Below are 26,442 nucleotides of genomic sequence, written 5' to 3'. Positions count from 1 at the left end.
GCGTTTCGGCGCTTGTACGGGTGAAAGCGAGGGGGTTGGAAGGGCCAAAGCCACCCGGAGGATGTGTCGCCTGCAAATCTCGTTTCACGGTCAATCGTCATTCGGAACCTTGGCTAGGGTAGTAAACTTCATTCATTGTTCCACATTATCAACGAGCGACGGGCGGGGCTTCCACCCACTCGTCGTCCTCATCAATCACAGCAGGCTTGACTTCGACCTTGTTCTTTTCTCTAGGCTTTTCTTCCCGCTTCTCCTCTTTCCTGCGCCGTTTCCTGTCTCTCTCCCTCGCCGATTCTTCTTCCCTACCGCCTTGATCGTCCGCGTCACCCTCGTCATCCCCCATATCGAAACTGAGCATCGTCTTGGCTTTTGCACGGTCCCGCTTCTTGTCCTTTTTCTTTATCGACAACTTGGGAACATCAGACTCGGGCTTGCTAGTCAGGCGATGGGCGCTGGGAGCAAAGACCGGTCGGGCAATATCGCCGGCGATAGGCAAGTTGGAAGGGGGAGGCGGGGCTGGCGAATATTCCCTGTCCGCTATCGGCTTTGGCGCAGGTGCTGCGGAGATTGCAGGTTTGCTCTCGATGACCATCCGGTCTGCCGCATCATTGTCATCCTGATCCTCATCATCGCTGTCGTCCCCCTCGTCGTCACTAGCAAAGATGGCTTTGAATATGTCCATCTCGGGCTTCTTGTACGTCAAGGTATCTCTACCCTGATTGACATCTTCTGCCAATCCGACCTCGCCGATATTACGCGGTTGGCGTTCCTTAGGCGGTTCACCCGGAACAGCAGTCTCTTCGGTCTGGCTCGACTCTGCGGGTGTTTGGTGGACGAAGTTGTTCTGCCAAGCGACATCCTGTCCAGGAGCGCTTAACAGGGGTTTCGTACCCAACGCTCGTCCTGCAGAAGGTACAGACGCCTCGGCAGCTCCCGATTCCTTGGGTTTCGAACCAGGCGGACCGTCCGGCCAAGGATTGGCCACGCCGAACCGTTTACACAGGAGCGCATGGGGGACCCAGTCGGATGTCACTCTGGTCATCTTGCCGAACATCCCCGCCCGAGCGGCCTCTTCTCGCGGGGTCAAGACCTCTTTGATCTCTTCCTCGAGCCTGGTCTTGTCTTTCCACTCGTCCACCTTGTTCGGGTCCGGAATGTGGAGACCGGGTTTAGGCTGGACCATGTCCTGTGCCGATAGCTTGGACGAGGTGAAACGGTTGGCCATGGCGAAGCTCAGCGGACGGAACATTTGCGCCGACTTGGCAAAGTCTGACAATTCTTTGTTGATCTGGTCGAGTTGCTTGACCGGAAGCAGCTTGGGGTTCGGTTCGCTACTGTCGTGCGTCTGTGAACGCAGATACGACGTGTATCGTTCTTGTTTCGCTGGATCGTCGCCGAACGGTATGAACCCCTTCAGAGCGGCCGATGCAGTTCGGGGAGAAAGAGGCGGGACGATCACCCCGTCCCGCGCAGCCGCAGGCTCTGGCTTGACTTCCTGCTCGGGTTCCATTGAGACGCCCGCTTGTCGGTCTCCCGGGATGACTTGAGCCAGCCTCTCTTTGCTCTTGGCCGACATGTAATCAAAGATCGATTTGGAGGGCTCCTTCAGTTGTTCCTCTCCTAAAGCCTTCCCGCGCTGTGATCAAGACCATATTAGTCAAAGGGAGGTTCACAGTCGACAAATGCACAACTGGGACTCACTTCATCCGCCGTCATCTGCGGTCTGTTGCGCCCTGTCGGTATCACAGGCTCCTCCTTCTTCACGGCTGCCTGATCCCACCGGCGGTTCGTCTGCCACACCCGTGCGGGTCGAGGTCGCCATCCTTCTGGGATATCTGGGAAAGGAAACCTGCAAGCCAAAATTGTGTTTTTCAGAATAGTGTCTGCGTGACTCAGTCAGCCACGGGCGGACGACATACCACTTGTCGTTCGAGATGACGTTGATATCCACAACGAAACCGGGAATGACAGGTCGACCATCGTGCCACGTATATCCAGCTGAGCCTGAAGCTCTAGCCTTGTTCCTCGGGTCTTCATTACGTGGCACATTGGCTTGCCGTTTCTTGTTTCGATCCGCACCCACCATGCCCTCGCCAAGAAGAACAACGCCATGATCCATATCATCGTCTTCATCCCGATCGTACGCTGTCCTCCTGTTATCCAAGTCTCGAAGAGCGCTAGGTCCGGAGGAGTAGATGTCGAGGTCGTCCTCGTCGGCATCATGACCCCCCAAGCCGAACCCTGAACTGATCTGCGGTTCTGAAGGGGCGGTACGAGATGGTCCAGTTTGGGTTTGAGATTGAGACAAGTTCATACCGCCGCCCCGGATATAACCTAGACCGGAACGATCTTGCTTGTTGTCGAACAATAGCAATTTGGTATCTCTCGGAGCGAACGTGTGTTTCTTCCCGTCCTTGTCCCGGGCGTCTCCCATTCCCATTCCCATCCCCATGTCCATGTCCATCTCTTCATCTCCATCCAAGTCGTCCACGCCAACCCGAGATTGAGTTTGACTAGGTAGAACGCCGACGTGGGCGGCCCGTCGTCCGATCTTGCGTTCCTGCAATCTCAGCTGCCTCGCCGTCAAGCGTGGACCGACCCCTTGACCGGGCTTCCAACCCATCTTCATCAGCAATTTTTGACCGATAGAGGAGGTTGAGGGTTGGATGAGCGAACTCAGGGCCGAGGTCAGGGATCTGATCGAGGTCAAGGTCAAGGACGATATCGTCCGGGTTCAGTATCATTTCTACGGAGACGAGACGAGTTGAGTCGAATTGCGAAGGACTCACCCTTCCCCAGCCTGACCCCCCAGTTCAGCTGCAGTACCGAACCCTTCCCCAGATCTGAACGTCTCGGTGTTTTCCAACTTTCTGCTATCCTTGAGATCGGCCAGATCTTCGTCGTCCATGAAATCCTCGACGGCTTGGGTTTTGGAAGCTCTTTGGCCGCGGGATGAGACGAATGTCGAGGGCGTCCATCCTGGTCGGATTGAAGGTTCAAGAATCAGCGGTCGGGGTTTAGTAGAGTATACTAGATGTATGGCTGGTGCCAGCTTGTATCTGTAGATCGCTCACCTTCTTTCGATCCGACGGTGTTGAAGTACCCTGCACTGAACCCTCCGGTGAAAGCTCCATGGAACCGCCTTCGACCCTGTTCGTCCCTAACTTCCTGCTTCCAGACGGGTACGAACTCGTTCTTGTCCCGTTTAGTATCAGCCAAGGAAGGTAACGGCGTACCAATCTGGAGTAGAACGGTTGGTGCAAGCTGTTAGCGGGCGAAATGGATATGGGGAGGGAAGGGGTATGACGAACCAGGCAGAAGGATTCGTTCAGGTTGGTACCCTGTTCTTCCATGTGGTCGAGCTTCTTTTTGAGCCTCGACGTCATCCTGGCAGTCTATGTTGTGGTCTAGGTAAAGTCCTGGCAGGCTGCGATGTCGTTGGTGTGTTGGGATGGAATACAAGTTATGAACGAGTTACGATCGAGAAGTCTGTCGAGGTTGTAACCCTCGGCGACGAAGCGGGAAGCGGCAGGGGCACCAATCGACTCGAAGGCAAATTACTAATTACTAATCGACCAAGCGGTAGTTCAAGGTTCCATGAATACTTCTTGGCATAGAGGGACTTGCTTTGGTTCTGGAAATATGCATGCTTCAATCACATCTGAGCGTTTCATCGTTTCTCATTATGACCATGATCAGGCTATATCGCGCCACATGCCAGTCATCCGTAATGATGTTGTTGAGCTTTTCATACGAGTTGGCAGTTTCGAACTGATGGCCAAATGACAATCGCCGATTTGGCACATCTGCTTAGAAGTAGTCTGTTCTCCTCGTCCCGACGTCCTGAGATTTACCCCATACTGCCAGTCCCCCAGTCGCATCCTCCTCTTCCTTCTCCTTGACCGCGCCGATCTCCTCGGCATCCCCGACAGTACTCGTATCGTCCGCGATGACAGGAGGAGAGGTTTTCTTGGTGACATACCCCACCGACCCGGGTCCGAACGCCGGACGCGGCATAGTGAACGGTTTGGCAGCGAGTACGGGTCGACCGGATGGTAAGAGCGTCTGGAGGGTCGATGCGAGAGGGATCGGTTGAAAGTGTACCTGCGGGTCAATGCTCCAGATCAGCGGGGACGCTCAATTTCGGTCTGAACAACAGTGGCGGGCACTGGGGATAAACTTACCGTCTGGTTCATATGCTTGTAGAGCTTGGTAAACGCCTCGATATCGGCTTCTTCGACCCCCAACCTTCCCTTCCTCTCTTTCCTCTCCTCCCTCCCGCCCGAGTCCAACTTGAGACCCTTCATCTTCTCCTTGAACCCGCTCGTCTTGCCCCCTCCGACCTGTCCACCCGATTGTAATTCCCTCAAGCGTTTCGCAGCGTCCTCCAACCAGGCCAGAGCCAGTCCGATCTTGCTCCCTCCGGGAGTCTCTCCGGCTTCCACGCCTAACCACTTCCGAGCTCGGATATCCGCCAAGCCGGATTCCTTTTTGAGGTAGTCTAATAGCGGGCGGTCTATGTCCTGGCCGTTTGATTTCAGGAGACTACGTGCGCCCGAATAGAGCGAGGCGACGTGCAGGTTGAGTTTGGCTAGCAGGCCTGGAGGTGGATGGCCCTTGGGTAGCGGGAGAGAGGTCGTCTGGAGGGTTATGGAGGGGTGGAAGGGGGAGAGGAGTTTTAGGATGGCGATGGCGTTTGCGTCGGCGAGCGTCATCCTGGGTAGTCACAGTGTGGTTACAGAGAGGGTGTTCAGCACAGTATCCAGCTAATTGGCTTGACACAATGATTCGAACTCACATAGCCAATGCCCTGATAACCTCGACATTGCATTCGAGCGGCATCTTCCCCTTCCCCTTCCCACCTCCGGAAACCCCAGCCCCTTTCAGGCTCAACCCTTTCAACGGGTTCATCTTGGACATCTTCCTCCCCATGATCGGTCTTACGTCGGGATCACCCTCGGCATCAACTTCGTCCCCGATAACTAGCTCCCCCAGCTGTCCCTCCCAACTGGGGATCAACTGGTTGGCTATCGTCTCGAACACCCCGGAGGCTCGGCAGAGATGGTCCGCGGCGTTGGAGAGGTTGTCGATCTGACGTTTTTCCATGGAAGAGGTCATGACTTGAGTCGAATTTGAAGATAAAGAGGATGAGGTGGTCGAAGCGGATTGAATGAGGGATTGGGAGAGGTTGTTTAGGCTCGCTGCGAGGGCTACGAGCACGAAGATGAGTTCGTGACCGAGTGCCCAGAGGTTGATCGATGATGCTGATGGTGTCAAGGGGGACTTCCAGCTGATGGCTGTCGGACCATAACAAGAAAGAGGTGTCAGTATGTAGTGGATACTGACGAGTCATGTCGAGCGATCTCGGTCGAAACTCGAAATGCTCACCCAACTCGGACTTTGTGAGAATGTCATCCTCGTCCAGACTCCCGATCAACCCGGTCAACAATGGCAAGTACGACTGAGCAGTCTCGACGACAGAAAGTAGTTCTCCATCTCCCTTGCTATTGCTATAAGCCTTGAGGGCGTCCCGGAAACGGCTCCGATGTTCGGTAGCATCGGTCAGGTGGACCGTGTACGACCTCGAGCTCGTGGGGTCGGTGAAGAGCGAGGAAAACGAGACCAGGCTCGTCTGGGTCGGCGGGAAGACGTAGGGCGGCATGACTATCTGGCTGGGGTGAATGAAGTGATGGATTCCTGAATGGCTACGGAATTGTAAAGTGGTTATAAGAACGACTCTTTATGATATTGGTCAATTGGTCATTTGCCAAGCCGAAGATCTCCCCGACGATGCGGTGACGTGCACGAGTACGTAAAGCGCCAAACCTTAAATTTCGAATATGCGCAACGACCATCGATGGATCATTCACGTTTAAAGTCGCATTGACTGCGCTGACGTTGCAGACTCGGCCATACTTTGTGAGCAAGCAGAACTTGATGGCCCAGGCTGGCAATATCAACTCGGCCGATTTTTCGGGTTTCTGGGTGACGCTTCACATCTGATCTTTCAGGAACTTCTACCGCTCCCCAATAAATTCGACATCAATGGATTCGATATCGACTCATTCTTCACCAATCTTGGTGATGTCAAAGCCGATGCCCTCGTTCAACACGTCCTGTACTCTGTCATGTCGTTCCCGTCAAAATCCGATTGACTTTTGAGGGCTTGAGGGACCTCAGTTCTTGTTTAAAGCTTGATGAAATGAAGTGGTACATCCGGCTGTGCAACCGGGGTGATTTCTACAGTTTGGCTCTGCTAAGGGCGATCAGGGGATACACGATCTCTTCTTGTAGAGCGCTCCCTGCCACGCCTTCTTTAACATCAAAGGAGGCTACACGGGTAAGTTTCAGCTTCCAGCTCGCCCGTCCAACCAGCATAAATAGCGGCGCGAGCGGTTCCCCGGAAACAAGCGATAGGGTTTATTCGATCGAATCAAGTCTCGAGACCTATATCCCTTGTTCCTCCACATCCGCAACTACCACAATGTGTGAAGGCGATATCTTGTGTTGTTGCTGTACGGGTTGGGGCTCATGCAGCAAGAAGGAACCAATTCCCGTACGTCAAATGCCATCTGGGTCGCAGTCGCAATCGCAATCGCAACAATACAGCAGCGGAGACGTTGAGATGCGTTACCTGGGACCGTCGGGCGCGGCGAAGAATGGTTCGGCGGCGAATGCGCCTGTCTCAAACTCCCAGTCTAATACGCAGAGACCAGTACCGGAAGAACCCGCATCGACCTTGCCTCCTCGGTATGCAAACGCTCACAGACGAGAGACTCCGGAATCCCCGGCTGCCAACTCGGAGGAGCCCCACTTTGGAAATTCATCCAGCTTTCCCACATCGTCAGTCGGTGGATCGCTTGGACCCGGATCGTCTGATCACTACACAGTCCTCTCTGCACACTCTCACGGCTCCGGTGTCGGGGACGATGGCGGCTATTTGGAGGCCGGAGAGTCGCAAGGATCCTCCAGCCGAAGGCGCTGAACTACGATCCTCAGCGGAACACTTTCAATCTGATACAATGCGTCTCTATGCACTTTGTAGTATACACACTGTACGTTTGATCCATCATGAAGCGATAGGCGAGGATGTTAAGAATGCCCCGGCAGCCCATAATGATCGAGATCGACACGGCCATGACGGCAGTGTAAGCGTTCGGGAGGCTTGGGACTCAAGGGCCATCTCAGACCAACGACATGTCTCTAGTATGTCTATACGTCTCCCCGCTACGACCCGCGCATCTACCACCGAGTGATATCCGCTTCGGCCTCTCCAAACAGACTCTCCTTCTTCACCCCGAACCCTTCTTCACCCAGAGCGTCCGTGTCGATTAGAGGCTCCCGCTCGTAAACTTCGGGAAGCTTGGCCTGGAGCCACCGTTGGATGTGCGAGTTGATCGCTTCAAACTCGAGCAAGAACCCGTCGTGCCCGTCCGGCGAGGGGATGATGACCAACTCGGAATCCCGGATGGATTTGGCGATCTCGCGTTGTTCCCTCGTCGTGAAGAGACCGTCGGATTCGATGCCCATAACTAGAGCAGGGGGTAAGAGGGAGAGAGCGTGGGCGAGGGCAGAGGTCTGTTCTTCCTCCGAAGCGTCCGAGCTGGGGAAGGGGAGTTGGTGCGAGAGGATCGAAGGGTCGGAGTCGAAGCACGAGGGGAAGGAAATGTCGTGCGTGTCCATCTTGCGGGTGATGTGGATGTAGCAGTTGGCATCGAATCGAGAGGTGAACTAGGGGGTCCCAAAGGGAGTTGAGACTTGTCAGCACTGGACGTCGCAGAGGCTAATCCGACAAGACGCCTCGCCTCACCTTGTCACCCTGGTAACGCAAATAACTTTGGGCAGAAAAGACCTGCCTCGAAGCCCCAGTCCCGAGCTTTCCCTCTTGCTGAGCCGGCGTCCTACTCCTACTACCTCCCGGCATGCTCAACTCGAGATTGGTCAACCCGGGACCTCCAGCGGCTTCGCTTTGGGTTTGAGTCTGGGTCTGATCCTGTTGATCCACTACGGTGGGGAGGGGAACATGCAGCTGCTCGAGCACTTCACGGGTCTTTTCCAGGACGGGCGTCCCGGCTTTGCTAGACCCGGTGGAATCCTTCCTCGCTCGATGTCCGTCGTTGTGAGCCCGGAGGTTGTCCTCTCCCCTGGGCGTGACGGTACCCGATCCAGCACCGGATCCTCTCTTTCTACCGTTCACACCTCCGGGGGATAGGGCTCCACCTCGACCCCTTTTAGCGGGCTGACCGTACTTGCGGCCGAACCGGCTCTCGAACGAGTCTCGACTTCGGTACGTCAACAAGGCGGCCATTCTAGCCGCCGCTAATCCTCTCGTCGGCTGTCTCTCCTCGATCCGCCGTTTCCTCTCCTCTTCCGTCTCGTTCGGCACGGCGTCATCGTCCTCGCCCTCTTCATCCGAGTAACAGTAGTACCCGTCGTCGTAAGCCGGATCAGAGTAGATGCTCTGACGTTGAGCTTCTCCCCAGGAGATGCACCAGGCGGAATGTCGGGCGGAGGTGGCGATGGGGATGATGTGGCGGATGTAGCCTTGGGGGGTGTTCAGGGGGTATTCGAGGGTCGTCATCCCGCCCATGGAACCGCCGATTACGACGGCGACTTGTTTGACGCCGAGAGAATCGAGGACCAATTTATGTAGCCTGGCAGATAGTACAGCTTTGCCGGTCAGAACATGTCTTTGGCTGACAACCCGGGTTGATATGAGTGAGAGGGGAGACTCACCTGACATCGTCCTTGACGCTGCTCCCCGACAACTCTGGACCCCACTTTTTCCCCGTCTCAGGGTTCAACGTCACACTGCTCACGGTCCCATACGGCGACCCGATGACATTCGCACAAAAGATGAAGTACCTCGTCGGGTCGAAAGCTTTCCCCGGGCCCAAGAGCGGTCCCCACCAGTCTTCCACGTCGGCGCTCCCCGTCAGGGCGTGACAGATGATCATGACATTGTCCTTGGCTTCGTTCAGCTTTCCCCAGGTCTTGTAGGCTACGGGCACGTCGGTGAGGGTCTCGCCGGATTCGAGAGTGACTTCGGGGATGATGGCGTAGGTCTGGTCGATGAGGGCCGCATAGCTTGAGGACGGTTGAGACAGGGTTTCGAGGTTGGTCTCTATTTCGTATGGAGAGATGTAGGTTAGCTGTATGGCCGACTAGCCTGACCTGGCTTCCAGGGACTCGCTTGGGTATGACATGGCTCGTTCAGAGATGTCTTTTCTAGTCAGTTGTAGGTTATATGTGGCTTTGTGAAGCTGTTTGAGGGGGTCATTGAGGTGTTTGGACAGATGTATGTCTTATCGAAGAAGTCGAACACCTCGGAGCGAGTCATCGCGATTTCACGGAATCGTCATACGGACATGGACATGGGGCGATGGCGACGAGTCAACGCCCGGCTGCCGGACTTCTGGCTTCTGGTTCAGTCAGGTATGATGCTGATATGCTGATGATGATGTACGATTGTAGGATACAGTGGGGCTCGAAGCATTGGTACAACGAGCGAAGAACACAACGCAGAGTCTGACCTGCTTCTCAGACCAACCTCGCCCGAGGTTCCGAGTTCGCAGCACTACTACTCGTGCTCTTGACGGTCGCATCCACTCCCCACTCTGGAACACCGGCAGGTCGAGCTACTCGGACGATGTCGTATTCATCAGACCCGATGCCGAGGTTTTGTAGTCGCTGCGAGCAGGACGGGAGGAGACGTTTAGCCAAGAAGATGGTTGTAAGAAGAGCGGATGGCTCACATAGTATTCTTCCCGTAGATCGAGCTTCTTCCTGCCTTTGCTCATCTTGAGCTCGTCTTCCTTCGTTATCTGGGTTCGGGCCGGTCGTCCGCACAGCGATAGGTGGTGGGTCGTTGAGGCGAGACAAGCAAGAACCGAGTTCATGATCGTCAGCCTTCCTCGTAACCCGTTTACATCTACTCTCCCCTTCTTCGCAGCGACTCACCGTCTGAACCTTGGTATCATGATAGTCATACCTCGTCTTCGTGAATCCCTGCAATCCATAACTCGCCAGGACGACGATGGACAAGAAGGGCACGCCAAAGTAGAGAAACGGCCGGTTGCGGAGTCGTGAGGCGACTGTTTTTTGAAAGGGAGTCGGGTTGAGGGGTTGCGAGGGGAACATTGAAGTTGGGAGATGTGGTCTTCCTAGGGATACGGTGTGGGCTAGATGATGTACGTCGCTATGATGGTAGGTAATCTAGGTCGGTACTGTAGCAGTATGAACAGGAAGTGATAGAGGCTGTAGTTGGAGACGTGAATGCCGCGATCCCCGATGACCTCGATCGCGATTCCCGGAAACCAACAGTCAAGGTCAGAGCACAGAGTCAAAACGAGAACGCTCTCGATATGGATATGCACAGTACTGCTCAGAGGCTAGGAATACATCCCCAAACATCCTTCGCCTGATGGCCTATGTCGATGTTCAACGTCGAAAGCTCGAATCTCCGCCAACATCTAGATGTCGGATCAAGGGAGGCCTGCTCGGCCCTCATGCACCGAATGCTTCAGGCCAGATACAACCATCACAATCGGATCAGACATGATATGCAGTGGACTCGATTGCCAAATCGAAATGTATGTTGGCATTTGTAATTACGACAGGGCAGAGTTTTGCAACGTAAAAATGATTCGTGTTCGAACAATCCTACATCGGTCGACCTCGGTTCTGAGGCTGCAGGTAGAGATGCAAACCCTTGTGTTTCCGGCATCATGAACAAAATTGAGATTCAACCTCGCTTTTTATCAAACACCTTGAGGATCAGTGATCAGAACCATGCCAAAGACCGTTGAACAACACCTTGACAAGGTCGACAAGGCGAAAGCGGCGGTCAACAAATTTTGAGCACCACTTTGACAAACCAAAGGGGCAATCACGACCGCAGCCATGGAAGTCAATGAGAAGTTGACCGTAAAGTTGGCGGGCAATACAAGCCAAATACTATATACCACCACTGCAATCGGGTCGATCACACATCACATCCAGTGGAATCTCAGAATCGATCTCTCGACGTATTGTATCTCGGTACGTAATATAGGATCCTTGTACAACGATCCTTCAGCCTTGAGCAATCGTAGCGGCGGCTTGACCTGGTACGACAGGACCTCTAAACCTGGAGGTGCAGGCGCAAGCCCTCGTCCTTGCTAGCCAGATATTCCTTCGGGTTCTCCTCGTACATCTAGAGGGGAGAAACAACCGAAACACGTCGACGGCAGAGGGGCGATAGGGAGCAGCAGCAGGAGAGAGGATGAAGATATCGAATCAATTGAGAGGGCCCCGATCTTCCAGGGTTGCGCAAACTCACTTTTGCATGCAACGCCAGCACCTGCCTCTGAAGGGTCCTCGTGTCCTTCTCCGCTTGGAGCTTCGAGCCCCATCTTGCGGACCTCGGCCATGACCAGCTCGCCGGCCTTGGTGGCCTGCTTAATCTCGGCCTCCTTCTCCTCCTTCTCCCTTGCCGCCTTCTCCGCCTTCTCCCGCTTCTCCTGCTTCTCCTTCCTCTCCTGCTTCTCCCTCTCCTTCTTCTCCCTCTCCTTCTTCTCCCTCGCCGCCCTGGCTTCCTGGCTTTTCTCCTCGTCAGAGGGGGCGTCGTCGACGCGGGTCTTTCACCCGTCCTTCCCGCGTCCACCACTCGCGGAGCAGGTGGCCCTTCGTTTAGTGCCGGTCGTGCCGCTGGTCGTGCCTTCGTTGTTGTCGCTGGATCCGATGTACGTGGCTTCGTCGTGGTCTTCTGGGTCAGGCGGCATGATGATTGTAGATGTGGTCAGGTGTGATAAGGTTGGATGGGTACGGACGAAGGATCGACTCGAGAGAGTGCTAAGATGGAGTTCTAGATCTAATTTTCTCCGACTATCCGCGAAGGTCAGGCATGCGCTAGGTCACCCTGCATGGAAAAGCGCCTGTGAAGCGCAAGTCGCAAGTCGCATGCCAACAAAAAGCGCAAACAAACTCTCTCACGCGTTCCTTGCCATTGAATGAAGCAGTCACGTGCTTGTGGGATGACGCGTCAGCCTGTATCATTATGGCAGTGCCCCGCTGGGTTTCCTGTGAGGCTTTGAAAATCTTGTACCTTTTGGTCTTATTAGGTTTGATGGCTTTGTCAAAAGCAAATCGGAATCAAAATCGGAACCGGATCTTGCGCGCCCAAGAACTGGAATCATCTAAATATATAGACCTCCAGATCGACAACCACATCGTAAACAGAAACGTAAATCAACCTTGCTTTTTACCAAACACCTTCCACATCAGCAATCACAACTATGCCGAAGGCCATCGAACAATACCTTGACAAGGCCGACAAGGCAAAAGCGGCCATCAATGAATTTCGCAAGAAGAAGGGACTGGAGCCCTACTTTGACAAACCAAAGAAAGCAAAGTTGACAGTGTCACAGGAGGGCTAGCCGTGTAAGCGAAAGGTGAAGTCCAGCGTGGTAGGGCACTTTACTGTAAGGAACTGCTCGTAAGGGTGGCTAACCGTCAGGATAGTGACCTTTACTCTTGTGCAATGATCAAGTATCGAGGAGATGTAATATCAACGCTTGAGTCCTGTTCGGTACTCAAGCGTCTCATAACAAGTACGCTACGTTACAGACAGCTAAATACTCAAGCCGAAGCGTACCTGTACCGTCAAGTCTGATCTCGAGAGCGACGCGTACGTAAGGGTCGTCAGGCTTGTTGATGATCTCGGCCAAAAGTAAGGCTCAAGTTGCGCATGATGTTGATCGTCCTGTGGCATTATCTTGGTACGGTGTTTCAACAAGTAGGTGATATCTACGCTCATCACCATCACATGTGCCCCAAATAGTCTTGGATTCTTAATTGAACTATTATAGGCATCCGCGGTACGCATGTTGTACACACGCGGGATGTAGGTTTTCACCTCGTATGGAGGTCCGTTCAGAGATCCTCTCGGAGACCCTCTCGGAGACCTATTAGGAGATGTGTTTGAAGATGTCTAACTAGCACCTTGTAGGAGTTAGACATCCGTTATTACAGTCATTACCCTACCCGTACCTTCTAGTCCCGTGTTTTACTATTCAGGCTTGCTGGCAAGCCTTATATGAACTAAAAAGCCCAGCGTTGCAACATCCTTTTTGTGCAGGTGCAATCTAAATATGGAATGAGCAAGCTCAAGCCCCCTTCAGCATCAGTTCTCCCATCACCTGACATCTGTGCTTAGCTAGTCTCATGATCATCGTTGTTGTCGCTGCTCCATGCCTCATTGACATGTTTCAACTGGTTTCTGGATGCTAAAATCCTGGTAATTCCACTTCTTGTTGGGAAGATGCTGTCTTTTGCTGTGCCCAATGAATGTATGACCCCCACATGTGCATTGCCATCACAGGCCAAAGAAGCCAAGGGTCAAGCCTAGAGCTGCTGCCCAAAAAGGAAGGCCAACAGATGATGCTAAAGAGAAACAGCACCCTTCTGCAACCAGTCAACACAAGCAAAGAAAAGAAGAAGAAAGCGCGGCGCAGCCGCGCAAAATTTTGGCACCTTTGTGAGTATGGGCTAGGGAGCTTGGTGAGTCACGTGTGGGTGTGAGGAGGTGCACAACGTTCAGCCGGGTTGGCCCAATGGTAGGCGGGACGTCCGCCTCGAGTTTTGGCACCTTTGTGAGTATGGGCTAGGGAGCTTGGTGAGTCACGTGTGGGTGTGAGGAGGTGCACAACGTTCAGCCGGGTTGGCCCAATGGTAGGCGGGACGTCCGCCTCGAGTTTTGGCACCTTTGTGAGTATGGGCTAGGGAGCTTGGGGAGTCACGTGTGGGTGTGAGGAGGTGCACAACGTTCAGCCGGGTTGGCCCAATGGTAGGCGGGACGTCCGCCTCGAGTTTTGGCACCTTTGTGAGTATGGGCTAGGGAGCTTGGTGAGTCACGTGTGGGTGTGAGGAGGTGCACAACGTTCAGCCGGGTTGGCCCAATGGTAGGCGGGACGTCCGCCTCGAGTTTTGGCACCTTTGTGAGTATGGGCTAGGGAGCTTGGGGAGTCACGTGTGGGTGTGAGGAGGTGCACAACGTTCAGCCGGGTTGGCCCAATGGTAGGCGGGACGTCCGCCTCGAGTTTTGGCACCTTTGTGAGTATGGGCTAGGGAGCTGGGGGAGTCACGTGTGGGTGTGAGGAGGTGCACAACGTTCAGCCGGGTTGGCCCAATGGTAAGGCGTGACTTTCCTACGCAATAGGCACAGGTCGAGATTCTGGGTTCGACCCCCAGGCCTGGTTCATTCTTTTTGCCCTTTTTGGGCGTTCTGGCATGATAAAACCCTCAACCTACACTCACACAACTCCACCCCAAACAGATGCCAGGAGATAAGCTAGTATTCTGGCTCCAAACCCCAGGCGATGTAGGCTGCACACCTCCGAGATGATGCCCCATCAATGTACATTCTGCCCTATTGACTTCATTTTGCCTTGTTTTCCATTTGATTGCCTTCAGGATCCCAGTGTCAACAAGGCCCATTTGAGGTGCCTCCTGGACTCAACTCCCTGGCATGTGTGCTATCCCACCCTTCCCACCTCTACTCTTATCCTTCTCCATCAACTATTGATGCTCCCCAAAGAGCGTTCTTGACAAGGTCCAACTAACTTGGCAACAGGTCGATGACGAATCGCGAATCGCGACCGTGATGATCGATCATCGACTGAGCGACCTGATGGGCTGATCGTATCGAACCGACCCGCTGCGTCAACAAGCCCTACACCGATTCGTACGACTGTCACGACGTCCCTTCAATACGGTCTCACCGCCCACCATGCCCAGCAACGCCCAAATCGATCCGCTCCTCACCGAGCTGTTCGAACGCTCCCCGCTCCCGCCTCTCGAACCCGGCAAGACCGTCTATTCGACATCGCTTCAGACCCGCATCAAATCCCTCCAGACGACTCCGGCTGTCAAGGCCGCTCTGAACCTCGCCAACGACGATATAAAGGGCTGTCACGATATCGTCGAAAAGATGCAAGGCGAGAGCACGGCCGATTGTCTTCACGCGATACTGCATCGGCGAGAAGGTGAGCTGATGGTCGATTCGGCGGGGATGTTCGGGGCATTCGTCTAACCCTTGCGCCTGATCATGCTCTTCAGGCGACTATTGGAATTCGAATTGGTGAGTAAATGCTGCGGAGAAAATCTTCTGCCAACGCGACACCGTTCTGACACCCCCTCGTGTACTCGCAGGTGGTGGTCCCGAATCCAACACCCCCTATTCCCGTCCACCCGCCAATGCAAAACCTTTGTCAACGCCTGCGAAAAGTCGACTCCGGGATCGGAAGAGGACGGAGAATTGCGAGAGCAACAGTGGCAAGAGATGAAGAGGGTCGTCCGATGGGTCGTCGATAACAAGGCTTGAGAGATATAGGGGGAGGTGCGGTCCGAGATAGGGGTTAGGGATTGTATCGCTTACGTCCAACTGTATCCATACTTCTTAGCGGCACTCCGAATCCATGAATCGAGTACGATATTATATGACTCCGAAGATCCGTCTCTCAGGACCCATCAGCCATGATATAGTCATCGAGAACGATGGATCACGAATGGCCGCACGAATTCGTGGTTCACATTCGCCGTTTCTTGGCCTTCCCATCAGGTTTGGCGTTCTAAGCCCTGCTCACTACGGAGATAGCTCAGCTTCATGACCTGGACTCAAAGGCGCTCTAGATCATCAGCCGTGAGAGTGTGCCTTGTCCCCCTGCCTTGAGGATCTGCTCGAGCATTGCCACACATTTGTCTCTTGCGGATGGTATCCAGACTGGCGCGAGTGTATACTGCATCGACAGGTGTATGAGCAGGTAGCCACAGTCTTCGTCGCCAAGACAAAGACAGAGTCGGTATAATGTATAGCTAGCAGTACAACGATAAGATACAAGCACAAAACCGATACAATATCCGCAGTCCAAGTCATTTCGTAAGGGAGCGCCCCATGATCGTGTATCCGTCAATCAGTGCCTGCAATCCGCACTTCGTCACCACTCATCCACCACGTTCAGATCCACATAGGTCATCACGCTGCATCGATCCACACGGACGTCTGCATCCTCGTCTTCCTGTCCCGTGCGATCGCTCGTCGACGTCGTGCCCTCCCCTGCATCCAGACCGACGTACTTGCGCTCGGGCACCGCCAGACGATACCACTCTCCAGCGTGAGTGACGATGACCAGCTGCAACTCTGGCACGTAGCCTAGGGGATCCGATGCCCCGACGCCGACCCTCGCATCCCTGACAGCCTGCCAAGCGACGACGTACCGGTCTCGAAGTGCCAACTCGCGCATGCTCGGACCCGACGAGCTGGTTCGACCCAGAATTTGAGGCCTCGCCGAGGTCTCCTCCAAGGGCAGTCGGAACAGGGCGGACGACTTGGCCGCCTGAAAGTATTTGGGGACGGGGATGTACGGTCTCAACAACGAGTTGAGGGCCTGTTTCGGCGTGACGCTACGAGATGAAGCAGGTGATGTTGATCAGTGACGCGTGTTTCCAGGAGAAAAACACCGCATGTGATCTGTGATCCCGGGACCCACCTCTGATTCCTCTTCGCCGCCTCGGTCTGCGCCGCCGTCGGTTTGTTCTCCCCCAGAACGTCCCCCCAGACATGTACCGTCCCCTTGTCGCTCCAACAGACCATCCACAATTCCCTTCCCAGCCTCTTCTCCGCGTTGGCCGGACGATAGACCAGGTCGACACCCCAGATCACGGCCTTGTCGACCCCTCTCCGCAGTTCCCTCTCGAGCGAGCCCGTGGCGACGTTCCAAACGCGGAAGATCGACCCTCTTTCCGAGGACGAGACGAGGTATTTCCCGTCCGACGAGCATGCCAACGAGGACAACGTGTGGGAATGCGCGTTGATGATGGGCGACCGAAAGGCGGCATGAGGATGGGAGTCTGACTTCAACGCCGTATTCGATTTCGCCGCTCCAACAGCCAATGTGGAGGACAACTGGACGAGCTGGACATGACCCGGTTGTCGGCCCGGGATGGCCAACAAGCATGATCCCACGTCGGCAGATAACGCTGCGAGGCCTTTACGTCACAAATCGCTCGTCGCCGGGGTCAGCACTTCCGCCCATGACCCCGATGTTTATGCTGACGGACTTACCATCCGGGTTATAGGCCGTCTTCCATTCTTTCCGCTTGACCAACCAAAACCCTGCCTTCTCCTCCTCACCTTTCCTCGACCCCTGCGTGTCTCTCATACCACCAGTGGACGACGAGTCTCTTTCCGTCTCATCGCCGCGAGATTGCGCCTTGTCAGACTTTGGATGCATCCCGTATTCGTACCAGATGACCGACTCTGAGAGTACGACGATGAGGGTGTTCATCCGGGTCTCTACCGCACGTACCACTTCGCTATGATGCGCAACCACCAACCAGATTCCGATTCCAAATTCGATGTCGTCAGCCTGTATTCTCATCCCCTTTCGGATATACCGATACGTGAGATCCAAGCCGGTGAACTTACGGATACTCGATACTAGCGATCACCCTCCCCACTTGTCCCTTCTTTATTCCCGGCCATCCATTTTCTACTCCTCCACCATCTCCATCTCTATCTCCTTGACCGTCCTGGTCTGACACTTCCGGGGCTGATGGTACAGGCCACTTGTCGTGATAGACGACCACCTTGTTGGGAGGGAAGACTGGTTCTCGACCGCCTCCTACTAGGGCGAGCAAGGGGGTGAAGGGGAAAGGGAGGGCGATATCGAGTGAGCCGCCGAGGTCTGTCGAGGATGGCACGCGTATCAATATATGATCAGTGTCGCGGTGACAGAGTCAAGATGATGACCAGGCCCGGAAAGGATGGCAAGAATGTGAGAATGGACGATATATAGCTTACCTCGCTCGCAGAGCTTGATAGGCTTGGCTTCCTCTGTCGGTCTCGTCCTGGCCGGCCCGTCGTCCAGGTCTTCCTTCTTCTTCCCCTTATCTTTAACCTCTTGTATATCAGCTTTGTCGATGTTGACAAGAGGCGAAACGGGCCGTATCGAGTTGTTCCAGATGGTATACCCTTTTTCGCCAGCTACGATGAAATGTCCATTCTTTCTGCTCTTCAGCTTTGCCCGGACGTCCTTTTGATGATCCACCTGAGAGTTCTTCTTGTCTCGCCTCTTTCTCTCACTGATTGGGTTTGAAGACTCTGCTGTAGGTACAGGTTCTGGGATGGGCAGGTTGGTAGGCAGGCCCGAGGAGAAGCTGATCGACGCATAGGTCGGTCTGTAGGTCTCGACGAGTTGGGCACGAGCGAGGTTCATCCTGGTCGACTTTCGGATAGCATGAGGAGTGGCGGAGGACGTTACTTGCACTTGGTGGCAGTGAAAGCTTATGTATGTCAGAGTGATGCCTATGTTGACAGCACTTATGGGTTATACCTGCACGAAGGTTACAAGCAAGAACGACAAGAGATCCAAGAGATCAAGCAGCAAGCAGGAGGTTGATGCCCCGGATTCGGATATGAGCGAAAGGTCGCTCCCGATCGAAACATACAGCCCATCAGAGACCGGTGGTGTTCTCGATATCCAGTCCTCAGAACGACGAGGTTGACAAGAGCTCAGTGATGCAGACCTTCGGTAAGGATTCATCTCTCTAGGAAGCGACTCGTCAAGAAGCAGGCCTGCCATGCCGGTTTGTCGTCAAAGTCGACGTTCTCCCCGATTGTTCTCGTCATCGAGGAGGCGCTTATTGGCAAGAAGCAAGAAGCTAGAAGTAAGTCATTTCTTCTTATAAGCTCATCTAGGCCTGTGATCATTTCCAGTTGCTCATTCAAGAATCCGTTGTAGGTGTAATGGCATTGCAGCTCAAGAGCCCGTACCATTCAAACAACTATACCCATCATCCTGAGGTCTTCTCTTCCGCTCGTCATCATCATGCCCAAGAGCCAACAGTCGCCAAAAAAGAGTCCCAGCAAGCTGCACATTCTGGAACCCAATTTTGGCTATCAGGTCACGATCCCGGGACAGCGCATAGTGATCCCAGTCGGACTCGGCTGGGCCAATCACCCTGAGTGTGATTGAACCGGTGGAGGAGGCATTGTCGATGTAGGGCCATTCATGAGTAGCACGAGCAAGCTGATGACCGGATGATGAGCGATTTCGATCGAGCTGACAGTCTTTAGGCGACAGAAGAACCACGATGACAGGCCGTACAAGTACAAGGTGGACGTCAAAGAGGAGAGTGATGATGATTGGGGTGATCCTGTTGACCGGGGTCCAAGTGTGTTGACACGTCTGGCCAAGATCAAGAGCAAGAATGCTCTGTTTGAGTCGTCGTTGTCGGGAGCTGATCTGTGGTCGTTCTTGCAGCCAGTAAACCTCGTGCCACTTGGTCTGCAACCCGTAAGGCAGCTGAGATCGATAAGATCCACCTCTCTTGAATTGGGGCTGATCGGTGATAGTCAATCCCAGTAAGCCTCTCCATCGAAAGACACTCACCTCCATCACATTCCAAAAAGAAAACTCTTTGTCATCATCCATGTCGTCTCCCTTGGCCCCCATGCCATCTCCCTCGGCCTCCATGCCATCTCCTTTGGCTACGGCATCGACCTTGGGGGTACCATCTTCTCCCCCAAGTAGATCCAGCACTTCGAAAAGACCAGGAAGCCCCATGGCAAAGGATGGCAGTAAACGACAGAAGGGATCGGGCGATGTAAAGGGAAAAGGCAGAGACGAGGAAGAGCCTGACGGTGTTATAGCATCCGCGGTACGCGTATCGCACACCCGCGTCGGGTAGTTTTACAGGGACCTCCGAGGGGATTTCCCGTACGGAGTATATCTAGAACACCCCCTATGTGTTTACTGTAATGTAGTACTAGTTGTACTACATCCGTTATTACATTCATTACCTTACCCTTACCTTCTAGTCCCGTGTGATACTATCTCAGGCTTGCAGGTAAGCCTAATAGAATAACGGATCTACAAACTTCACCCCGACTAGAAACCCCTACGCGATGAACACTTCCTTCACCCAGTGTTTTCGCCCCGATGGGACCCCCCAAGGAATCCCGCCAGGGATCTCGCCTGTGCTGTCCGAGGATGGACAAAGCCAGCAGGTAGATGGGGAGGGAAGGTTTTTGTGGTTGCGAACGACGGACTCCGGAACGGAGACCACCGCAAACGAATTGCGGGTGTTTGCCAACCAGCAACCTCAAACGCAGGCCACGCCGGCCAACAACATGGGAACGGTCCCCCCACAAGTGGTACCAACCTCTCCTGCGAGCAATCCCGCAGCCACCCCAGCTCCCGTTGCCGCCGCGCCGGACTTGAATGCCCTCTTTCAATTGATGGCCAACATGCAAGTCCAGGTGCTGGAGTTGGCGAGGGCAAGGGAGTCGCGGTCGACGTCGGACGAGGCCCGGGCCAAACTGTTTAAGTTTGGAACGCCGGACAAGTTCGATGGCAGCAAGAAGGAGAAGGTCCGAGGGTTCCTGGACCAATGCAACCGGGAATTCGAGGTGAAACCGGGCGTCTACGTTACCGACCGCCTGAAGATGATGTACGCGGAGTCGTACATGGAAGGACAGGCCGCCGATTGGGCCCGGGAATACTCCACGGGTCGGGTGCCGGCTACCTGGGAGCAGTTCGAGCAACTGCTCATCTCCACTTATGGTGGAGGACGAAACATCGCGGCAACCGAGGCCGAATTAGTTCACTTAAGGCAGGGCACCAAGAGCCTCGCGACGTACATCACCGAGTACAACGACCTCTTGGCCCTCCTCCCCAACGTCTGCGAATACTCTCGCCGGATGCTGTTCAGGGCCAACCTGAACCAAGCGTTCAAAGACGCCATCGTCCCTATGCCGGGCCAAGAAACAATGACTTTGGTGGAATTCCAAATGGAATGCCGCCGGTACGAAGATCAGGCGGATGCCAGAAGGCATATATCCTCGGGAAACCGCTACAACTCGGGCGGTAACCGACAAGCGAGTAACCACTCCGCCCCCCGTAACCCCGTTGTGGTCAATACCACCGTTGCGACTCCTACCCCCGCCGCCAACACTTCCACCGCTGCTCCCATGGAACTCGATGCGGGCAGGATGAGGCGGAACGACCCCTGCTACCGGTGTTTCCAACACGGGCATGTAGCCGTCAACTGCCCCAACCAGAGGGTCCCTGCCCCTGCTTGGTTCAAGGGTAGGAACAACGGTCGGATGAACGTCTCTGGTGCCCGGGTGCAACCCGTCGAGACCGTCCCGGAGGGAGGTTGGGAAGCCGAGCTCGCGAGGCAGAACGGAGAGCAGCCTTTGCTCTGGACCCCGACTGATTAGACGTACGGTTGTGTTGTTATTGGCTCATCATTTGTTGTACCCCCACGGCAGGCCCGGCGGGGATGTTTTTATCACCATTCACTTTTTCAAGCACCCGACTTCACAGTGACTACGAGAGATACACTCACCAAAGTATACGCCATCAAAAGGTAACTGTACAAGAAGTACAATACGAAACATGTCCCTCGCGAGGAGTAAACGCATACTACTGAAGAACACAACCTGAAACGAGTCCCTCGCGAGGAGTAAACGCACAAGTCCCTGGCGAGGAGTAAAACGCACAAGTCCCTCGCGAGGAGTAAACGCACATAGAGAGAAGAAGACGAAGTCGGGACTCTATTATGGTATATCAAAATACAAGAGAAAAAAGAGACCCCGACGTAAAAACAATCCGGAGAGTACAAACACGACGAAACTCCAAAAGACCCGGAAACCCCTCACTCGTCGCCTTCCGAAGCGGGGACGACCTTCTTCTTCTTCTTCTTGCCGGCGGCGGGATTCGGCGTCGGGGACGGAGGAGGGGAAGGCGTAGGGGTGCGGAGGACGTCGGCGTCGTACTCCTCGCCGACCGGTCCGTCAGCAGCGACGGGGGGTTCTCCAACATCCTCACCATGACCTTCGAAGAGGAAGTCCCGATAGGACTTGTCCTCGTCCCACGCGTCACGATCGGGGATGGTGACGGTCCCGTTTTCGTTGGCGACGTACGGGTGCTTTCGGCACCACGACAGGAAGTACCTCTTGCGGTACTTGTCCTTGACAGCGAGCCAGGCGGGATAGCATCGGGTCTCTACAAGACAATCGGTCTTGTTCGAGAGAAGGGGAAGAACCTACGCGAAAGGCGAACGTTAACTCCGAGGCAGATTCCCGCCGGGGGCTCAAATCGGAGCGACTGCTTACCATGAGCTTCATGATCCTCTGAAATTCGTCCGCGACGGCGATGGCAACCGGATTGGGGACGTTGGGGATCGTAAGGACCTCACACGCCGCCTGGTACCGGGTGCGGATACCGTAGGCCGGATCGAAAACCGTCATGAAGGTGGACGGCAAAGGGGCGCACTTGATGTTCGTTCCCCGGCAAGGGAAGCAGGAACTCCCCTGTCCAGAGGATTTCCCCGCGTCCGGTAGAGGGTGGCGGCAAAAGAAGATGCCTTCGAACTCCATCACGTTGTACCACCCTTTGACCCCATCCTCGACGTAACCGGGAACCGAGTTTTCGGCGGAGAGGTGGAAGCGGTCCTCGTGACCGAAACAGTTGAGGCAGCACCACTTCCAGCCACCACGGTACTGAGCCTACGTACGCACGATTGGAATCAGCATACGACAACCCCACCGGAGAGAATAAAAGAAAAGAACAATACATACCATCAAACCGTCGAACCCCGCGACGTTTCCCTCCTTCCACAACTTCTTGAGGGAAGGGATGGAAGGACTATCGGCCAAGAAGGCCGTGCGAGCAAGTTCTTCGGACTCAACTTGCCCCTCTGAAGGAGCGACCGACGTATTAGCCACAGCGGACCCCACCCAGACGGATACCACTCACTCTCGTCGGCGGACTTGGTCTTGGGGTATACGAAACCCCTGCCCCGATCTTGCTCGAGCTTCGACGTCCCTTTCGGAGTCGACGGAGAGTACGGCTTATCGCCGTGGTTCTTGGAAGTCTTGGGAGTGGGAGGCATGTCGAATAGAATAGAAAGGTAGATGGGGGATAGATAGCGTAGGAGGGGAAAGTGAGTAATAGCGAAAGGACACCTACGACTTACTCCCCACCTCGCAAACGCGAACGCGAACCCCTTTATACCCTACATCCCTGCTGCTACAGCGGCCCAAACAAAAGAAGAGTTGCGATACTAGCAAAGAGAGCAACTAGAACAATACTATTGCTATGGATATGGGCATATGGAGAGAGGGTATCGTACAACAACAGCGGTATAGACGTCAACATCAACGACGGTCTCCTTTGTTTACACCTCCCGAACAATGAGTCGGACATGCGCCCATCCGGATGTCCGCGCCAGGACAAAGAAAAGAACAACAAACGAGACGCGCCCCATCGGGCCCGAAATTCGGGTACCCTGTGAAACAGGTAGACGTGTGTAAGCGACGAACGCTTACCGGTGGGAAGGGCAAAAGGAGAGAACAAAGGCGCCTACATGAAACACGACCGGCGCTGGCCGATCTGGAATCTCGGCCTAGGGGGGGGATCCTGTTATAGCATCCGCGGTACGCGTATCGCACACCCGCGTCGGGTAGTTTTACAGGGACCTCCAAGGGGAGTTCCCGTACGGAGTATATCTAGAACACCCCCTATGTGTTTACTGTAATGTAGTACTAGTTGTACTACATCCGTTATTACATTCATTACCTTACCCTTACCTTCTAGTCCCGTGTGATACTATCTCAGGCTTGCAGGTAAGCCTAATAGACGGCCAGCAGTGAGTGCAAAATGGGTGTCAAAGGATCAATGGCAGTCCTCCATCAAACTTATCCCGTTGCACTTGGTGGCACAGAAAACAGGTCAACCACCCCTAGCGAGTTCAAGACGACAAGAAGCTGAGGGTCGTCCAGGAATCGTAAAATATTCGATAAATGTGATCAAAGGCCCGGGATCATAATAGTCTCATGATACTTGCACCAGGAATCATGCTTCTGAATACGCCCGCGGCCCACCCGAGCATAACCTGTCAAGTTTACTACTTTTCATATGCAGATGTTATATGCAGATGTCATACAATGATCCTTCTACGTCTGTCTTGGATTTGGAAGACGGTGGAGGTGATCGACGTGATGCCAGGTCTATCTCTACTTGCAGCATCCCAATCGTCTGGACCCCTGCTTCTTCTCATCTCTGATATCTCCTTGCACATGACTCGAACTTCCCAGACGAGAAGATTGACTTTGAGTGCGGGTGCGGATGTGTTACGGGATCATCACGTGAGCCGACTACCGACACATGGACTCGATTTACGGACATCAGCATACACCTAAGTCCGGCTCGACGAGGCGAATCCGATTCCCTCGGAGCAGATTCGGTCGCCCCTACCATTCACCGAAACAACAATACGTTCCCGGTACATATCACACACAGGTACAAGGACCTCGAGGTACACGACAACTCTACTCAGGACCTCGACAACCTTACTCGACGTACCTAGGGACAAATGAGAACTCAAACCCGCCTCCTCTACCGAATCCGGTTGCTCTCGACAGGATTCGGCTGTTCGCCATCTCGTTCTTCCAGTTTCGCCATCTCTCGCCATTCTTTTCTCTTGGGTCTTTTCAGTGTTCGCCAGCCTCGCCTCCGTACTCGTCTCCGTATAAATAGCTAGAGGAACTTGACCGAATTCGATAGAGGACGCTCTGTAATAGTAATAGGTCAAGTCCCGATATCACATTCAATACACGCCTATCTGACTTGTTACAACATCTTCAAGACGTGTTGCGGAGAGGTTACAACTCAAGGACGTCGCTAAGTATCTACGCTTCATCGTTTTACCTTAGACCGAATCCGGTACCTCACACCGAGTGATCACCTTCCTTATCCATACATCTCTGGATTCGTATCCCGCACCCGAACCCGCTTCATCTAAGCGGACTTGCGACATTCTCCCAACTACCTGCGATTCACCTATAAGCACCCTACGCCTTACGACTTAGGACCTAGCTCGATTAGCGACTTCCACCGTAACAGCATATCGGAACTTCTTTATCGCACCTGGTTAGGACAATGTCAGTCTTTTCCGAAAACCACGACCTGCCCCCCGAGGAAGAACAGCGGTTCTCTCGAGCCAGGACCGGCTCAATCGAAACGAATCCGGCTCCCAGGGAAACGGACTCTGAACGTATTGGTCGTCTCGAAGAACAAATCCTAGAACTCATGCAGACGATCAGGAAACAAAGAGACGAACTCGCTACACGAGAAGAGATTCCGGCTCCCCTTCCTCGAAGGCAGTTCAACATCTACCCATCCAACCCTCCATCTCTAGCGGGAACTACTATCGACCCTAGAGAACTTCACCGACCTTCGGTGGCTCGGTCCAGGGATCCCTATACCCCTATGAGGGACGTTCCCCTTCGGGAGAACGAAGCGGATCTGCTTGCCAAACGGACCAAGGAACCGAAGCCGGCTGATCCACCCACGTTTAAGGGAGACGCTAAGGAGTTAGACGAATTCATCGTCAAACTTAATATGGTCTTCCGACAATTACCTGGACGCTACCCCACTGGAGGATCCAAGATCGATTTCGCTATCGGATTTCTTGGAGGACGAGCTTTTAAAACGGTTTCGTCTTATCTCCAGTTGGATGAAGCGGACCAACCCCTTTTCCTACACGACTACGATGCCTTCAAGAGATTCTTGAAGCATAACTTCGGAGGCTCCAACGAGAAAGCTGCAGCCCAAGCCGCTTTAGACAAGTTGGTTCAAACCGGATCCGCTTCGTCTTACTTCTCCGAATTCACCCAGTACAGTCCCTTGTGTGGCTTTAACGATGAAGCCCTTATCGCCGCAGCCAAGAAAGGACTGAAGGCCAAAGTGGTGGAACGTCTCGGTATCCTGAACAAAAGGATGGAGTTCGCAGACTTCAACGAGTTCAGGAATGAAGCTGTCGACGCGGACAATAGGCTTCACGATGATGGAGTTCTCAACCGAGAAGATGAGAAGCGGAACGCTCGCAAGGATAACAGGAAGGAACCGAATCCGGTCCGATCCGAGCGAGTTGTCACTGAACGGACCAAAACCTACGAAAAGGAGGTCGTCAAACCCAGAGGTTCGACTCCTTACCAAAAGGGTCCTATTACAGATGAAGAAAGGAAGAGGCGACGCGACCTCGACCTTTGTACCTATTGCGGGAAGGCCGGACACTACGCTTCAGCCTGTCCTGTTCTTGCCGGCAGAGGAGGAGGAAGCACCCCCAATGTCGAGAGGGCTAGAAATGCAACAGTCGAAGCAGTTCCGGCTCCCACCTGGGCGAACCAGGCGAATCGAACCGAATGGATCAAGTTTCGCTTCCAGGGGCAAGACCCTTTGATTACGGTGGATTTCCATGCAGGCGCATCTTCTTTCACGACGGACGCCCTGATCGACAGTGGGGCCAGCTGTAACTTCATTCGACCCTCTGCGGAGGTACTCCAGCATGTCGAGGCAATCCCTTATGATCAGCCGAAGCGACTCCGGTTGGTTG

The 26,442-nt window shown here is 54.1% G+C and overlaps 6 protein-coding genes and 1 non-coding gene across 7 annotated transcripts; 2 read left to right on the top strand and 5 right to left on the bottom strand.

Moving 5' to 3' along the window:
• Positions 1 to 113: 113 nt before the first annotated feature.
• HD553DRAFT_308507 (uncharacterized protein) lies at positions 114 to 3,438 on the bottom strand. Its single transcript, XM_046179553.1, has 6 exons — positions 3,312 to 3,438; positions 3,075 to 3,240; positions 2,790 to 2,979; positions 1,920 to 2,696; positions 1,702 to 1,849; positions 114 to 1,636 (listed from the first exon to the last, which is right to left on the bottom strand). Exons 1-6 carry the CDS (start codon positions 3,384 to 3,386, stop codon positions 149 to 151), a joined length of 2,844 nt encoding a protein of 947 aa, XP_046037639.1. The 5' UTR covers positions 3,387 to 3,438; the 3' UTR covers positions 114 to 148.
• A 142-nt stretch (positions 3,439 to 3,580) lies between these two features.
• Positions 3,581 to 5,708, bottom strand: HD553DRAFT_308505 (uncharacterized protein). The gene is made up of 4 exons (XM_046179552.1): positions 5,389 to 5,708; positions 4,799 to 5,297; positions 4,185 to 4,716; positions 3,581 to 4,104 (listed from the first exon to the last, which is right to left on the bottom strand). Exons 1-4 carry the CDS (start codon positions 5,660 to 5,662, stop codon positions 3,811 to 3,813), a joined length of 1,599 nt encoding a protein of 532 aa, XP_046037638.1. The 5' UTR covers positions 5,663 to 5,708; the 3' UTR covers positions 3,581 to 3,810.
• A 1,269-nt stretch (positions 5,709 to 6,977) lies between these two features.
• Positions 6,978 to 9,464, bottom strand: HD553DRAFT_308503 (Alpha/Beta hydrolase protein). The gene is made up of 4 exons (XM_046179551.1): positions 9,194 to 9,464; positions 8,737 to 9,124; positions 7,811 to 8,654; positions 6,978 to 7,731 (listed from the first exon to the last, which is right to left on the bottom strand). The coding sequence occupies exons 1-4, from the start codon at positions 9,204 to 9,206 to the stop codon at positions 7,243 to 7,245; spliced, it is 1,734 nt and encodes a 577-aa protein (XP_046037637.1). The 5' UTR covers positions 9,207 to 9,464; the 3' UTR covers positions 6,978 to 7,242.
• Positions 9,413 to 10,267, bottom strand: HD553DRAFT_202357 (cytochrome c oxidase assembly protein COX16-domain-containing protein). The gene is made up of 3 exons (XM_046177107.1): positions 9,961 to 10,267; positions 9,756 to 9,824; positions 9,413 to 9,690 (listed from the first exon to the last, which is right to left on the bottom strand). Exons 1-3 carry the CDS (start codon positions 10,138 to 10,140, stop codon positions 9,541 to 9,543), a joined length of 399 nt encoding a protein of 132 aa, XP_046037636.1. The 5' UTR covers positions 10,141 to 10,267; the 3' UTR covers positions 9,413 to 9,540.
• A 3,886-nt stretch (positions 10,268 to 14,153) lies between these two features.
• On the top strand, positions 14,154 to 14,237 carry HD553DRAFT_t35. Its single transcript has one exon. It is a non-coding gene; the product is annotated as a tRNA-Arg (tRNA).
• A 270-nt stretch (positions 14,238 to 14,507) lies between these two features.
• HD553DRAFT_349024 (uncharacterized protein) lies at positions 14,508 to 15,812 on the top strand. The gene is made up of 3 exons (XM_046183428.1): positions 14,508 to 15,023; positions 15,097 to 15,118; positions 15,190 to 15,812. Exons 1-3 carry the CDS (start codon positions 14,768 to 14,770, stop codon positions 15,359 to 15,361), a joined length of 450 nt encoding a protein of 149 aa, XP_046037635.1. The 5' UTR covers positions 14,508 to 14,767; the 3' UTR covers positions 15,362 to 15,812.
• Positions 15,813 to 18,352, bottom strand: HD553DRAFT_282618 (uncharacterized protein). Its single transcript, XM_046178158.1, has 5 exons — positions 17,840 to 18,352; positions 17,465 to 17,723; positions 17,102 to 17,352; positions 16,527 to 17,025; positions 15,813 to 16,440 (listed from the first exon to the last, which is right to left on the bottom strand). Exons 1-5 carry the CDS (start codon positions 18,252 to 18,254, stop codon positions 15,975 to 15,977), a joined length of 1,890 nt encoding a protein of 629 aa, XP_046037634.1. The 5' UTR covers positions 18,255 to 18,352; the 3' UTR covers positions 15,813 to 15,974.
• Positions 18,353 to 26,442: the final 8,090 nt, after the last annotated feature.

The sequence above is a fragment of the Filobasidium floriforme genome (genome assembly GCF_021052385.1).
Source record: "Filobasidium floriforme strain CBS 6241 chromosome Unknown HD553scaffold_7, whole genome shotgun sequence".
Taxonomy (NCBI): domain Eukaryota; kingdom Fungi; phylum Basidiomycota; class Tremellomycetes; order Filobasidiales; family Filobasidiaceae; genus Filobasidium; species Filobasidium floriforme.
This window is presented reverse-complemented; position numbering and strand designations above follow the sequence as displayed.

Excerpts from the sequence above, each read along its gene's own strand:
- HD553DRAFT_202357 (XM_046177107.1), bottom strand. The coding sequence starts at position 10,140 with ATGTTCCCCTCGCAACCCCTCAACCCGACTCCCTTTCAAAAAACAGTC. Across the intron at positions 9,825-9,960 it reads ATGATACCAAGGTTCAGACG|ATAACGAAGGAAGACGAGCT; the intron begins GTGAGTCGCTGC and ends GCCCGAACCCAG. Across the intron at positions 9,691-9,755 it reads ATCTACGGGAAGAATACTAT|CGACTACAAAACCTCGGCAT; the intron begins GTGAGCCATCCG and ends TCCTGCTCGCAG.
- HD553DRAFT_282618 (XM_046178158.1), bottom strand. The coding sequence starts at position 18,254 with ATGAACCTCGCTCGTGCCCAACTCGTCGAGACCTACAGACCGACCTAT. Across the intron at positions 17,353-17,464 it reads ATCGCTAGTATCGAGTATCC|CGAAGTGGTACGTGCGGTAG; the intron begins GTAAGTTCACCG and ends TGCGCATCATAG. Across the intron at positions 16,441-16,526 it reads GCGGCGAAGAGGAATCAGAG|CGTCACGCCGAAACAGGCCC; the intron begins GTGGGTCCCGGG and ends TTCATCTCGTAG.
- HD553DRAFT_308505 (XM_046179552.1), bottom strand. The coding sequence starts at position 5,662 with ATGCCGCCCTACGTCTTCCCGCCGACCCAGACGAGCCTGGTCTCGTTT. Across the intron at positions 5,298-5,388 it reads TCTCACAAAGTCCGAGTTGG|CCATCAGCTGGAAGTCCCCC; the intron begins GTGAGCATTTCG and ends ATGGTCCGACAG. Across the intron at positions 4,717-4,798 it reads GTTATCAGGGCATTGGCTAT|GATGACGCTCGCCGACGCAA; the intron begins GTGAGTTCGAAT and ends GTGACTACCCAG.
- HD553DRAFT_308507 (XM_046179553.1), bottom strand. The coding sequence starts at position 3,386 with ATGACGTCGAGGCTCAAAAAGAAGCTCGACCACATGGAAGAACAGGGT. Across the intron at positions 3,241-3,311 it reads TGAACGAATCCTTCTGCCTG|ATTGGTACGCCGTTACCTTC; the intron begins GTTCGTCATACC and ends GTTCTACTCCAG. Across the intron at positions 1,850-1,919 it reads GTCATCTCGAACGACAAGTG|GTTTCCTTTCCCAGATATCC; the intron begins GTATGTCGTCCG and ends TTTGGCTTGCAG.
- HD553DRAFT_308503 (XM_046179551.1), bottom strand. Across the intron at positions 8,655-8,736 it reads AGCGTCAAGGACGATGTCAG|GCTACATAAATTGGTCCTCG; the intron begins GTGAGTCTCCCC and ends ACTATCTGCCAG. Across the intron at positions 7,732-7,810 it reads TGCGTTACCAGGGTGACAAG|TTCACCTCTCGATTCGATGC; the intron begins GTGAGGCGAGGC and ends GGGACCCCCTAG.
- HD553DRAFT_349024 (XM_046183428.1), top strand. The coding sequence starts at position 14,768 with ATGCCCAGCAACGCCCAAATCGATCCGCTCCTCACCGAGCTGTTCGAA. Across the intron at positions 15,024-15,096 it reads GATACTGCATCGGCGAGAAG|GCGACTATTGGAATTCGAAT; the intron begins GTGAGCTGATGG and ends CATGCTCTTCAG. Across the intron at positions 15,119-15,189 it reads GACTATTGGAATTCGAATTG|GTGGTGGTCCCGAATCCAAC; the intron begins GTGAGTAAATGC and ends GTGTACTCGCAG.